We start from the raw sequence: 15,122 nt of genomic DNA, 5'->3' as shown, positions 1-15,122 counted from the left end.
ATTTTAAGAAAATAAAACCAAGTTCTTCTTCTTTCATTGTGAAAACTCAATGCAAATATGCTGTTGAATAATAATTACAGGTGACTGTCGAGATTTTTGGAAATTGGAAATGAAATGATTCTCCTTTCATTGTGGAAACTAAAGGCAAATATTGTATTTGACAGGTGACTGAGATGCTTGTGAAGCACGGCGCCAACGTGAACGTGGCCGACCTGTGGAAGTTCACGCCACTGCACGAGGCGGCCGCCAAGGGAAAGTACGACATAGTGCGACTGCTGCTGCAGCACGGCGCCGACGCCACCAAGAAGAACCGCGACGGCGCGACGCCTGTGGAACTGGTGCGCGAGGGCGACCAGGAGGTGGTGGACTTGCTGCGTGGCAATGCGGCGCTGCTCGACGCCGCCAAGAAGGGCAACCTGGCCCGCGTGCAGCGGCTGCTCACCACCGACAACATTAACTGTCGCGACACCCAGGGTCGCAACTCCACGCCGCTCCATCTCGCTGCCGGCTACAACAACCTGGAAGTCGCTGAATACCTTCTGGAGCACGGAGCCAACGTGAACGCCCAGGACAAGGGTGGCCTCATTCCGCTGCACAATGCCAGCTCCTACGGGCATCTGGACATCGCCGCCCTGCTCATCAAGTTCAGCACGGTTGTCAATGCCACTGACAAGTGGGGCTTCACACCGCTGCACGAGGCTGCCCAGAAGGGCCGAACGCAGCTCAGTGCTCTACTTGTAAGTAGAAACTAGATCTTATTATCAATGTAGTTATACAAAATTGTGGAGTTCAACTATTGATTTCCTATTTGGAACTATGCACAAAGATTTAATATGATAATGAAAAAAGTCGTATCGGATAGAAGTTAGTTTCCAATAGTTTTTTGTGCTTCTATAGACTTGAGTGCAACCTTTCCGTTCTGAGGGAAACGTTTGTAGTCTGATGGTGTAACCAAAAAAGAAAACGTGTTGTCTCATTATACGTTAACAATAATAAATAATAGATAAATAAATAAACCAATCCTTATTATGATTATTTTCTAAAAAAGTGAGCCCAAACTTAACTTATGACAAGGCTTTCATTTCCACGATGAAATGCCACCTATGATATCTAAATGAGGCTACTTTCAGTCCCCAGGAGGTTTTAAATTCTCATGTATTTGTGGTACTAGCTAGTTATCTCAAACTTAATTTTCAACCTATCCATCCTCCCATTATCATGACATACGCTTATAAATATGCCACTAAGTGCCAATTACACAGTGCCAGTTTGAAAGAAATTTTATTCTAAACTGGATTAAATCCATAATCAAGTCTCGTTTGTTATAATGTGGTTAATTTGAGTTTAAGCTACCAGCTGATTCAATTCAGTTGAAGCTTTCACTGTTCAAACGATCCTTAGGGTTTTTGAACTACCCTTAATTGGTTTAAACACTGTGCAAATGGCAGTAAATGGGTTCGCCTTTATCCATAGGAACGTTTTATAATTTTTTTTCAGAACTTTTCATATCTAATCTTACAAAAATATTAGAACTAATTTTACATTCAATGATTCAATGATCTTTATTTGAGTACATCAGTACTTGAGCCAGGTCACATACAAAATTCAATATACACAATCAGATACAAAAATAAAAACAGTCACAATGCTAAGTACCTTTAAATAAAATAGAATGTCACAGTAGTCAAACACAATATCCAAACATCAAATCTATGCATCAACAGATTATGTGTCTAATATATCTAATTTTACTGTCGATTTTGAATATGTCCAATGTCTAATATTGTAATGTTCCTGAGTATTCATGATTTTACTTCCGATGAATCAAATTATTTCACAACATCTATTATCTTCTATATATCCGTGATAGTTGTAGGTTTACATATTCTCAGTAAGAATACTATAATTAGAAACTCATGGTAACTATAACTCATGGTATCTATGTTCTAAGGCATTTATGTTCCAAATTTCACTGTTAAATCAAGCCGATAGTTTTAGTAGATCTTTTTCGTGAAGCAATGTGACGTTGGTAGTCTCATAATGAGCTGTTCTTACACTTTCACCCGGCCAAAAAATAATAATAGTCAATAGTCGACAGTAATCGGCTTGGAATTTGGAATATAAACTACTTATGCCATGGGATATCTACTTTATGATGATTATTTACAACTGATATCTACTGATTTGATTATGCTATCTTTTCTCTATGATGTTAATTCCCATGAATTTAATGTCTGATGTTTGTGTCAGTTGGCGCACGGAGCCGACCCGTTCCTGAAGAACCAGGAGGGTCAGACGCCGCTGGACCTGGCTTGCGCCGAGGACGTGCGCTGTCTGCTGCAGGATGCCATGGCGTCGCACCCGGCACAGGGCGGGTCATTGACCCCTACACCCACCCCCACGCCCGCACCCGCCATCCACACGGAGACAGTGGTGATGCCGTCGGGTGCCTCCATGTGCCTCAGCACGCCCATACCTACCAAGCAGCGCGGCGACGGCACCGACTCTGTGCCGCACTCTGAGGCCGGCCCACCCAGCTCACTCGATGTCGGCACTCTCGCCGGCTTCCTGGCTAGGTAAGCAACAATTCTATATGAATGCTGAATACGACTAATGTTATCCATCTTTATTGATTGGATGAAATGGATCTCATTTTGTAATACAACAAAGAGCTTATGCAATAACAGCCCATATCGAAATTACATTTTTATTCTCCAAAAAAAACAAAACATAATGATGAAATTTGAGAAATGGAGACTCCTCTTAGGCTGGCCACTAATGGTAGAACAAGCATGATGAACATGCATGTCATGTTTACACATACAAATACACATGTTAATCATCAGCGAGAGGCTTCTAACATAAAATAAATTATTCCTATGATGTGTAATATTTTTCAGCTGATGAATAAAAAATAGATTTTAGTTTATGTGTGAGGAAAAACTGAGACTGAAGCCCGGTTTCACAAAAGCCTGTTAAATTTTAATCATGATTAAATGCTACGAGAACCAATCAGAGAATATTTTTTTTAAGGAAGGCTCCTTTGATTGGTTTCCCGTGGTATTAAATCACGGTTAAAATTTAACAGGCTTTTGTGCAACCGGCACTGAGTGCAAGGTGACAGTTGAACAAAATTGCATTTTTAAACTGGATTAAATCCTTATCAAGTCTCCTACGTTAAAGTGTGGTTCATTTTGAGTTTAAGGCACCAGTTGATAAAATTCAGTTCAAGCTTTGACTGTGCAAACGGCTCCAAATAACTTATCCTCTTGATGAAATCCAGACTATTCCATCATTCAATAAATTATATTGAAAAATGTATCATATTTATAAAAATTAGTAAGGAACTAGCTGCTTCTTGGAAAAGTAGGACATGACTTCTATAGGAGTTATTTGAATAACTAAGACTAACGTATCTTTTTTATCTGAATTTGAATGTATTTCCTTTCCTTAATACCGTTCTTAATACATGTTATTGAAATAACATGCAATGGCTGACACTAAGAATAGGAGAACTTTAAAATTCTCCAGCATATTATGTGAGTTGAGTTGATAGCAATAATATATACATCTATGTAACAATAGTAAATGATAGTTGATGTTTTTTGAACTTTCTGAGAAGCAGAACATAGATTCTAGTAAAAAAAAGGGTGCGAATTAATATTGTAGACTGACGTTATTACTCTTAATAATTTCACTCATTATTGAAAAGTAGTACATGATTTTTATTATAGGAGATAAATAATTATATGAGCACAAAATACGACTGATGAGAAATAGTTGATGGATCGTGTTTTTGTCATGCTTGCTGATTTCCATTTGTTTCCAGTTTGGGATTGGATCACCTGCTCGATCTTTTGGAACGAGAACAAATCACGCTTGACATTCTTGCTGAGATGAGCCATGACGATCTCAAGCAGGTTGGAATCTCCGCATATGGCTACAGGCATAAAATTATCAAAGGCATCGAAAAACTCAACTCGTACAGTGGTAAGTAGCTGTACGATTTTACAGTATAATTATTTAAAATCAGACATTTTTCAGATAATTGTAGCAAAACTTAATAGAATCCAACTTTTCCAAATCTGCCGATAATTCAATGGAGGTATTATATTATTGAATATTTTTCATATCTACTTTAAATTTGAATTGAGACTGGTTATACAGTATTCATGAGAAGAGTTTAGAAGTTAATAATGAAGCATATCTTCACTTGAACAATTGCAGGTGGTTTGACGTGCATAAATCAGGGCACTTTGGTGGTTGATTTGCTGCCTGATGACAAGGAGTTCATGGCTGTGGAAGAGGAGATGCAGAGTACTATCAAAGAACACCGCGATGGACATGCTGGAGGTGTTTTCAACAGATATAATATTATTAGGGTGAGTCTTTTTTATATTTGTCTTGGAAGTCATAAATATTTAAATCCTTAATAATTGCACTCTAATTTATCATATTCTGAGCTTATAATTGGAATCAACTAAGAATCTTTTGTTTCCAACCATGCTTAATTGTTTTGAAATTAAGTTTGCTCATTTATTCAAATTCCAACGGTTCACACCAATTTTACAAATGATATATATTCAAAAGAAAAATGAAATGCAATAATATAAATTCAATATATAAAAATTAAAAAAGTTGTTGATTTGCTGAATAATTCGATACATTACTTACATTGTAGATATATACTGTTTTTATAAGCTCTAGAGGAACAGATTTGGATGTAAACGTGTAGTACCTTCAATTGAATCACTTTTATAATGATTGAATGAATTTCGCGAATATTTTTGGCGACAGTGTTTATTTTCAAAATTAAATTTATTTTTATCATGATGTAATTCATGAAAATGATGTCGAATAATAAATTTGATTTATTTATTCATAGACAATAGATACAATTCAGGTGTAAACAACAGGCATTCGCCCAAAACTGCTTTTAACCAACCTTAATTTAAAATAATCAGTCTAAAGGTTATGTACATTTATTATCGCCTCTATAAAGTACATTTTCTAATACCGGATAATTTTTTCTTACTAATTTTGCCTTCTCTCTTTATCATTTGCATTATTGTTTTTCCCAATCTAGAATAGCATCCAAGTTATTGTTGATTTTGGTGGATGTACTAATTGCATTTTCTCCATCTGCAGATTCAAAAAGTACAGAATCGGAAACTGTGGGAACGTTACACTCACAGAAGAATGGAAGTAGCTGAAGAAAACGGGAATCAGCCAAACGAGAGAATGCTGTTCCATGGATCATCTTTCATCAACGCAATCGTTCAAAAAGGATTTGATGAACGTCATGCCTACATTGGAGGAATGTTTGGAGCAGGTATGAAATTGATTGTTCCATTCATGCGATAATTAAATATCTCCCTCTTGAAGTATATATTTTTATTGGATTATGTTCTCAATCTGATTTGAATTAAGTGGATATCTCTGAGCTTGGCTACTTATGATACATTTGTTAAAATGTTAAGGTTCTCCCTATTCCACGTAATTTGTAACTAAATTATAATACAGCATTAAACTTGATCATTACATTATTGATTTTATTATTTCATGAGTCTACGGGGTAATAAAATAATTTAGGTTCTTTTTCACCACTGGGGCTTAATCTATAAATTTTAATAATGTTATAAAATATCATCTATGTAACACTCTCTGAACCCTACTAAGACTGCTTCAAGATTACATCTCTTGTAAAATAAAAATATATTTTCATAATCTGTACCAAGTTAATAATTCTTTTAATAGAAATTTTATGTGTGGAAGATTTGCATGACTAATAGTTTGATCAATTTAATTTTTATTCAAAATTTGTCTGCTCAACAGGAATTTATTTTGCTGAACATTCATCGAAGAGCAACCAATACGTGTATGGTATCTGTGGCGGAACTGGCTGTGCTATACATAAAGACAGATCCTGTTACGTGTGTCACAGGTATAATGAATATTCGCATTCCTCTATTATTTTTCAAGTTCCACAATAATAGATTCTGAATATAATAAGTTTATGAATGAAAACCATTATTAATTCATTATTTCATATCACAAATCATGAAAGATCTGTTTCATAATTACAGGACGAGATAATTTTGAGATTTTCCTACAGCATTTTGACAGTTTTTATGTAATGTAGTTTCTAGTTGATGAATATCTAGATATCCTTAAGTCAGTTTCCTCTTCATCAATGCTTCATTAAATTCTTGTTGAAGTGTCACCTGATCTAATTAATGATACTACTAAAATTAACAATCTTGCATGGATTCTCCTACATTTTGCATAAAATAATATGATTAAGTGGTTCGTAAATTTGTAAAAAGAATTTTCTCTCTGTCTTGAACATTAAGGCTGTGGATGGAAATCTGATAAGTTATTTTTTTATTTTATAATGCATAGGCATTTTTCTAAATAATTCTATTTCTCAATCAGTAAAATGATATTCTATCACATTAGCCAAATGTTATAAAACTTATTAGTAAGGAATGTAAGCATTATTGCATATCAATAATACAATCTACAATTTTATCCAGTAATCAGGCATTATTTTAAATGACTGTTTTACAACAAAATGACACTTTGCATTTGCTTACTGCCATGTTTGTTGCATTTTAGTCAAGTTTGAAATAGATCTTCTGTGACTAGATTTTGTAATTGACAAGTGAAAATGATTGATACTCAATTTTGACGTAATGTTACAATCTATCAAATAAATCATAAATAATTGTATCAATTAAGTTAACTACTTTACTTTAAAAACGTTTCATTGTGATTTTATAATCAGGTTTCTGAATTGCTAAAGTTGTAGAGCAAAGCAGCATCAACTTCTGTCCGAAAAAGATTTTGCAGTTGGTTCAACAAGGCAACTTTTATGATGATTTCAGACACCTTCTGTTGTGTCGCGTGACTCTCGGCAAATCGTTCCTACAATTCAACGCAATGAAGATGGCGCATGCGCCGCCCGGTCATCACTCGGTGGCTGGTAGACCCAGCTCGGGAGGACTCAACTTCCCAGAATACGTTGTATATAGGGGAGAACAGGTAACAATATTTTAACATTTGACAAATTAAAAATATTGTACTGTACTGCGGTCTTGGAAAATTTTCTCAAAAATTCTCATGAAATAGATCCAAAAATACGTTGTACATATACAGGGGAGAACAGGTAACAATAATGTAACCTATGACAAATTAATAATATTGTACTGTACTTCGATTTTAGAAAATTCTCAATTTTTATGAAATAGACCCCTGATTACATTTTTTGGATTTTGATAAAATTGAGTTCAATTAAATTAGGTTTTAATTAAATAAGTTATCTATTCTATCTCTCATAATATGATTCGATCATGTATTTGTCAACTAAGAAAATAATTCCTGTTGAATATCTAAAAGCCTACAAGATACAAGGATATAGATAGATGGAAGTTATTGATGTAAAAATGGATCTGTAATACTTATATGAATTTCTGTGAATCTTACATTTTCTAAATGAATCAATTCTTTTACACTTCATCTTTAGTGATTGTTTTTGTCAATAATTTACGATGACGTTCAGTATTACTTCACTATAATACTGTCAATAATTTGCGTCAACGTTTCATCATTCCTAAGATATTTGGAAAAGCACTAGAAAACTACCCAACTCAGAACTATGTAATGATTTTTCCTTATTTTCAATTCTCAACTTCTATAAACAATGGAAATTTTTCATTCTGGCGCACAGTATCTTTCAAATATTTGAAATTAAAAATCAATCATTGTGGTGAGAATTAAGCCTTGATAAGAGTTATAAATGAGAATTATATTGAAATAATGAGGCCTAGCTGAGCTGAATCGTCGCAACTAGCTGGAGTGGAGCGTTTGCAATGGCTGAGCCTAGGATTCAGTTCGAATAGCATGATTGATCATCTTATATCATTCTGCTCACACACAAGAAGAAGCTTATTTGGTCATCATTCAGCACAAAAAAATACTCTATTTTGACTTGAACATTATTTCATTTATTTATAGACAATAAATATCTATTTATCTATATCTATAATATTTATAATAATTATCTATTAATATTTGTATGGTTTTCTCACAGGCGTATCCGGAGTACTCTATAACATATCAAATAGTCAAACCCGAAGAAATGACTGACACAAGATGAAGAAGAGATTACATTCCTCGCCTATTTCAAGATTTACCTTCATCTGCTGGATTTTATCAGAGTTCAATCAATCGAAATAGCATTAATTTAAAATAACTGTGTTGCAGTTGTTCTTTAGAGCAAACTGCATGCTTTTCAAATAGTTATTATTAACAGTTGTCACCATTATGCGGTTTATTGCTTATAAAGTGGTTAAACTGGCACTTTTAAACAATAAATGACAAGTTTTGTGATAATTCGTCGGATGAAATGATATTCATTGTCAGTGTATTGTTTTCTTATCATTTACTCTGTATATTTCATCGATAGTTCATGTGGAAAGTGAGAAGTGTTCTTTAGAGACTAAGATATTGAATTTATTAAAGGTTGTATTTAGATAATTTTGTGATAATGTTCAAATTCAGCGTAATTTCCTTATTATTGAAATAATATAATCATGTAGTTTCTTAAATTGATGGTCGCCCATTTATCAATTTCCTCGTTCCATCTATTTATGATTGAAAATTAAATTTAAGTCTATGTTAACTGATTCAAATTCTGTTCAAGATGAGAGAAATAACTATTCCATTTTGATTCTTGATGGTATAAACTAGCAATATGCTGCATTTATTATCAGTATTTTGGTCTTAATAATATCCATTTGAACTCCTTGTGTAATCATTATACTACTCTGAAAAAAATATAATCATGACTGATATTCCTTATATTATTAATAGTAAAATACCATTTTATGGTAATTTTGAACAATTTGGCCCTTTTTTGGCTGTAGATGGTGATATAAATATTACTAATTTCCATTATTGAAAGAAATAGTGTATAGTTGTTAACTGAAGAATACGCTAATACAAATTAGATACTTCATCAACTAATACTAATCATTACTTATCATCTTAATTGTTCAATAAAAGTAAGTTTCAAGTTGTCTCTTATTAAGTTCACCTGTGAATAAAAATACGTAGAAGCTGATATCATTACAATTATCAAATTTAACCTGTTGACAGCTAATTTTAAATTATTCTATTCAATAAATTTAAAATTTCGTTTTTCTAACGAAAAACCTGCGTAATGAATATTGAATTGTATTACCTTACCATTGTTTATCTCAGTCTTAGTGAAATTTTAATTTTATTCCTGTGATTTTTGTAAATTTTCTGGTGTATGTCTCCTACCTATTGATATCACAAGTTTGTTGTAATTATAATGTTGATGAGAAATGTATTTTGAATTTTGGAGCACATATAATTGAAATTACAATAAATAATTCACCGGTGGTATCTTTATAGTTTCATTGAAACCTATCATGTCTATACTCTAATCAGCTATTAGTTTATCTATAGTCTTTTTAAATGCACCGTTCATGGAATTGATTTGTATAATCTTTTACCTCATGAATTACACAGAATCAACGAGGGGAAATAGTGGTTGAATGAATTTTATTAAATCAGGTAGTAAAGCTTTTTAATGGTAACTCAGTTTACAGAAGAATTATAGGTATTGTTGCAAGTTGCAATTACACAAGTACACCTATTTACAGTTTGAGGGTAATATTAAGTATTGCTTGGTAGAGGTACTGGGTGATGTTATCACGTTACGTTGGCTTCAGCGGCTTTCTCGGCCCAATGCGCCATATTCTCCATGGCACCTTCAGTCATCACGTTCAACTTGGGATTCATCTGACCCAGAGACTGCAACACAAAAACATTCATTCACAAGATTTCAAACGGCAATTAGAACTAGTTTTCCTTCTACTGTACTATATTTGAATTTTTTACTTGTAAAGTGTTTGAGATCTATTGCATTTTTTCAGTTTTTCTGATTTCAGAATTCAGTTGAAAATCACTTAGTAAATTAGTAAGTAGTACTCAGTTGATACGCTAATCTGTGATTATTATATTTCTATTATGCTGTAAGTCTGAGGAGACAAATCAGTAGATAATCAAGGAGTCAGAAGCTCAAGCATACATTTATTTTTTTATTTTTTTTTATTGTACAATACTATAGCTATCTAGTCTGGAGACTAATGAGCTAATTTTTTCTACCCTAACATACTACTTGAAAATGTTAACAGCGAATATCTCATTAGATATTCTCACTGATATTGATTGTTTAATTAATATGTACACTTATGATTGTACTATAAAAGCTAGATTCACTCAATCACTGCTCTGCTCTTTCACTGGACACTAATTGAACAAGCACTACACTAGCTCATACGGTTTCCTCCTTTTGAGCCTCCGCACCAACCCTCCATTGTCTAGCAGCTGGATCGCCTCAACGTTGTCGTGTTGGTGCAGTCGCCCCTCGTGCCTCTCCGCATGCCTCTGGATCTCGGTGGACACCAGGTCGACGTGCAGGTCTCTATGAAGATCGCTGTTCCTGATATACCAAGGAGCATCCACAATGTTCCTCAGCACCTTGTTCTGGAACCGTTGTATTACATTGATGTTGCTGTCTTTGGTACACCCCCAAAGTTGTATACCATATGTCCATACTGGCTTTAATATCTGTTTGTACAAAAGTACTTTGTTTTGGATTTGTAAGTTGGAGTTTTTACCGATCAGCCAATACAGCTTCTTATATTTGATTCCAAGTTCCTCTCTCTTCTTCTTGACATGGGCCTTCCAGCGAAGCTTTGCGTCCAAGGTCATACCTAGATACTTGGCATCATTGGCATATGGTACAACTTGGTTGTTGATTGTTATTGGTATGGGCAGGTCCTTCTTATTGGTGAAGTTGATGTGAATCGACTTTGCTTCATTTAGTTTCATCCTCCACTTTCTAGTCCAATCTTGAATTTTGTTGATGGATCTCTGTAGTTTTTCTGTTGCAATATGAATATTACTGTCTACTGATAATATGGCAGTATCGTCTGCAAATGTTGCTGTAGTATTCTCATCAAGGCTGGGAATATCGCTGGTATAGAGTAGGTAGAGAAATGGTCCTAGAACACTTCCTTGAGGAACTCCTGCTTTTATTTCCTTCAAATCAAAATATGAATTTTCATGCCTGACTCTAAAGTATCTGTCAGTCAGATAGGATTTTAATATATCTGTAAATTGCTTTGGTAGCACTTTTTTCAGTTTGAAAAGAAGACCTTCATGCCACACTTTATCAAAAGCTTGCCCTACATCAAGGAAAGCTGCTGAACAAACTTTTTTCTCTTCAAGGCTCTTCTCTATTAGATTCACAATCCTATGCACTTGGTCTATTGTTGAGTGTTTCACTCTGAAGCCGCATACATTTATGATATAGAAATAAAAAATAAAAATCCAAGTACCCTTTTCTTAAAAGGTACTTTAATTTTTATTTATATTCAAGAGTACTGTAGCCCTTACGAAAAAATATAATTTATTACCTACACAGCTCAAAGAACTAATAAGAAGTAGGCTAAAGAGTTGGAAGCCGATCAAATAGATTTTATAATGTTTATACCAAAGTTCATATAGTACATATTGTAGATAGTTCTAACCTCAATCTGCCAAGACTATATTGTACATACTGTATTATAGGCTGTATATTTGTTGCAAAATTCATTACCTATAAAGGATGTGCGATTGCTCCTATCATTGATTTACATATATAGATATATTTGAAGACCTTGTAATAAGTTATTGGACCTTAAATATTATTACATGCAATACATTGACAATTGCCTTACATAGGAAATAATTTTATACAATGGCCTGATGCTGCCATTTATTAATCTACAAAAATACATCAAGTCATTAATTGGGAGATAATCAATAGAATAACTTATTCTAGCTTCATTACTTAGAGCCAGACCACAATAAGCGATTTTACACGGTTTTTAAGGCGACCGGCCAATCGGAGAGCTTCCTGCCTTGCCGATTCTGAAAAAAATGTCAGAAAACGCATGAAAAACGCTTAATATGGTCTGGCCCTTACTATGTAGTGGCCTGACTATTCTCAATAACATCAATTTAAAAATAGGCCCCTAGAATCTAGTCATGCCTTCATATTAGATTCACAATCAAAAACATTGTCAGTAGTATAAAAAGGAGGAGTCTGGTGCACAAGTGCACCAGACTCCTCCTTCACCTCAAGGTCATCCAGGTCAATCACCCTAACCTCAAGGTCATCCAGGTCAACCACCCTAACCTCAAGGTCATCCAGGTCAACCACCCTAACCTCAAGGTCATCAAGGTCAACCACCCCCAACCTCAAGGTCATCCAGGTCAACCACCCTAACCTCAAGGTCATCTAGGTCAACCACACCCACCTCAAGGTCATCTAGGTCAACCACACCTACCTCAAGGTCATCCAGGTCAACCACACCCACCTCAAGGTCATCTAGGTCAACCAGACCTACCTCAAGGTCATCCAGGTCAACCACTCTAACCTCAAAAAAAAAAAAATAAATAAAAAAAAAAATAAAAAAAATGAAAAAAAAAAAAAAAAATAAAAAAAAAAAAAAATTAAAAACACATAAAATCGGGAAAAAAGAGAAAAAAAAATTCCCTCCAGATCCTCAACTGGGGTATAAAAGGAGTTGTTCTACAAGGAGTGAGACATTGTGTCTTTGACAGTCGTGCCATCAGTACGTGTGTGTACCACGTGTGTGTGATTTTAGTATATTGGTTTTGGATAACTTTCATCTTTATCAACATCAAGAGTAAGTACCATTTTATAGTTCTATATATATATTTATATTATATTCATGATTTAACAATTCAGTTCAAAAGAGTAGAATTTTGAAGTAGTTTGAGACTGACAATTAAATTCTAAAATGACTTAAATTCGAAAATGTCAAGTTTAATTATGAAATAGGTTCCAATACATAGAGTAAATGATATAGTCAAAAATGACTATTATAATTATGAATTAGGTTCCAATACATATAAGTTAAGAGTTTAATTATGAATTAGATTCATTGAGTTGGTGGTTGTAATCCATCCTAACCTAAAAAAAAACTTATAATTACAAAGTAGATCCTAGACCCCCATTCACATTCCCCCATACAGCTCCGGACCATTATCCTTAGAACATAAACACCATAGAGTAAATGACATAGTCAAAAATGACTAGTGTAATTATGAATTAGGTTCCAATACATAGAGTAAATGACATAGTCAAAAATGACTAGTGTAATTATGAATTAGGCTCCAATACATACAAGTTATGAGTTTAATTATGAATCAGGTTCTTTGAGTTGGTGGTTGTAATCCATCCTAACCTAAAAAACGTATAATCATAAAGTAGATCCTAGACCTCCATTCACATGGTTGTAATTCATCCTAACCTAAAAACCGTATAATCACAAAGTAGATCCTAGACCCCCATTCACATTCCCCCATCCCCACCCCACCATACAGCTCCGGACCATCATCCCTAGAACATAAACACCTACGAACCTCCATCCCTGACCCACCCACACACCCCACCCACAATCCTAGATACCAATTCACCACCTTCATCCCCCACATCCGTTGATTTATATATAGAGTTGAATACTGCATACCATACTAATACAATATTGTTTTGCATTGTTCCAGATGGTGGAGTGTTGAGCCACTCACTATCGCCACCAGTCGTCCCACTATCGCCACCAGTCGTCCCACCATCGCCACCAGTCGTCCCACCATCGCCACCAGTCGTCCCACCATCGCCACCAGTCGTCCCACTATCGCCGCCAGTCGTCCCACTATCGCCACCAGTCGTCCCACCATCGCCACCAGTCGTCCCACCATCGCCACCAGTCGTCCCACTATCGTTACCAGTCGCCCCACTATTGCTACCAGTCAACCCACCACCGCCACCAATCATCCCACCAGCTGAGGCCAAGACGGTTTCAATTTGACAGTAGCCCTCATCACACCAATCAGTTAATATTGAATGTATTACCATTTGTAATATGATAATAAAGAAATAAACCCTCATTGGCTGATCCACTGTCTAAAACTAACTCTCATGTATGAAATAAACCTCATTTTATGTGTTAACCATTGATTGAGAGTTTTATTAATTCAATGTTCAACACCTCATCCATAGATAATAATAATAATAGTAGGTCAGAATCTTGCACATCAACATAGATGTTTCCTCTGGGTCAATACTGAAATAGCATATAGTTGAAGCTAGTTAATAGATATCCATTATGGTGTAGTGGTTAGCGGCGCCGCTTTCCATGCTGTAGGTCCAGGGTTCAAACCTTCAGGGGTAGAGATTGATGTAGGGTCCCAATTGATAAGGTAAGTATACAGGGTTGTATACCATTACACCATAATGGATATCTTTTGATATTTTGCATCTTGGTCACCTATTGCAACATGTCAATAGATATTTTCATTGAAAGCATAACAACCTAATTTCTTATCTATATGAGGAAGTAGGATAATCATTAATAACAAATGGCTCATTACACATAGTATTTATTGGCAAACATATAATTAATCTTCAGTATTGAATAGAATATACAGCTGAAGAAGTCTTTCTCCTCGGCTATAATCATATAGGTAAAAAATCACCTTACTCTACTTTCGGCGATGCAATTTCAGCGACCCCCACTCCTCCCCCTATCATGTGACCTTGGCTCCACCCATCACTGCTCTTAGCCTGGATGACGTCACATTGGATTACAACCTTCTCTGCTCACATTGCACAACATTATGCAATAATCTAGTATAGTTATGTTTGCGCACTACCTACTGCACCTAGTGCACACCTACTGCACCTAGTGCACACCCACTGCACTAGTGTCTTACATGGTGGCTCAGAGTCCACTTAAAATTGTAGGGTCCATGCCCACTGCACTAATGTCTTCCATGGTGGCTCGGAGTCCACTTAAAATTGTAGGGTCCATGCCCACTGCACTAATGTCTTCCATGGTGGCTCGGAGTCCACTTAAAATTGTAGGGTCCATGCCCACTACACTAATGTCTTCCATGGTGGCTCAGAGTCCACCTAAAATTATAGGGTCCATGTATCCAATGTCATGGCTCATATG

General features: G+C 35.2%; 2 protein-coding genes across 2 annotated transcripts in view; one reads left to right on the top strand and one right to left on the bottom strand.

The window, feature by feature from the left end:
• Positions 1–9,432, top strand: part of LOC111050733 (poly [ADP-ribose] polymerase tankyrase) — a 34,347-nt gene extending 24,915 nt beyond the window's left edge. Inside the window, exons 8-15 of the mRNA XM_022337082.2 lie at positions 165–737; positions 2,251–2,576; positions 3,830–3,990; positions 4,228–4,382; positions 5,149–5,332; positions 5,836–5,944; positions 6,888–7,044; positions 8,093–9,432. Coding sequence (XP_022192774.1) covers positions 165–737; positions 2,251–2,576; positions 3,830–3,990; positions 4,228–4,382; positions 5,149–5,332; positions 5,836–5,944; positions 6,888–7,044; positions 8,093–8,158 — 1,731 coding nt within the window. The 3' untranslated portion in view covers positions 8,159–9,432. The remainder of the gene's footprint in view (positions 1–164; positions 738–2,250; positions 2,577–3,829; positions 3,991–4,227; positions 4,383–5,148; positions 5,333–5,835; positions 5,945–6,887; positions 7,045–8,092) is intronic.
• Positions 9,433–9,599: 167 nt separating this feature from the next.
• LOC111050734 (dual 3',5'-cyclic-AMP and -GMP phosphodiesterase 11A) overlaps positions 9,600–15,122 on the bottom strand; it is a 99,368-nt gene continuing 93,845 nt past the window's right edge. The window contains exon 20 of the mRNA XM_039427212.1: positions 9,600–9,843. Within this exon, the coding sequence (XP_039283146.1) occupies positions 9,742–9,843 (102 nt within the window). The 3' untranslated portion in view covers positions 9,600–9,741. The remainder of the gene's footprint in view (positions 9,844–15,122) is intronic.

The sequence above is a fragment of the Nilaparvata lugens genome, chromosome 4 (assembly GCF_014356525.2).
Source record: "Nilaparvata lugens isolate BPH chromosome 4, ASM1435652v1, whole genome shotgun sequence".
NCBI lineage: Eukaryota > Metazoa > Arthropoda > Insecta > Hemiptera > Delphacidae > Nilaparvata > Nilaparvata lugens.
This window is presented reverse-complemented; position numbering and strand designations above follow the sequence as displayed.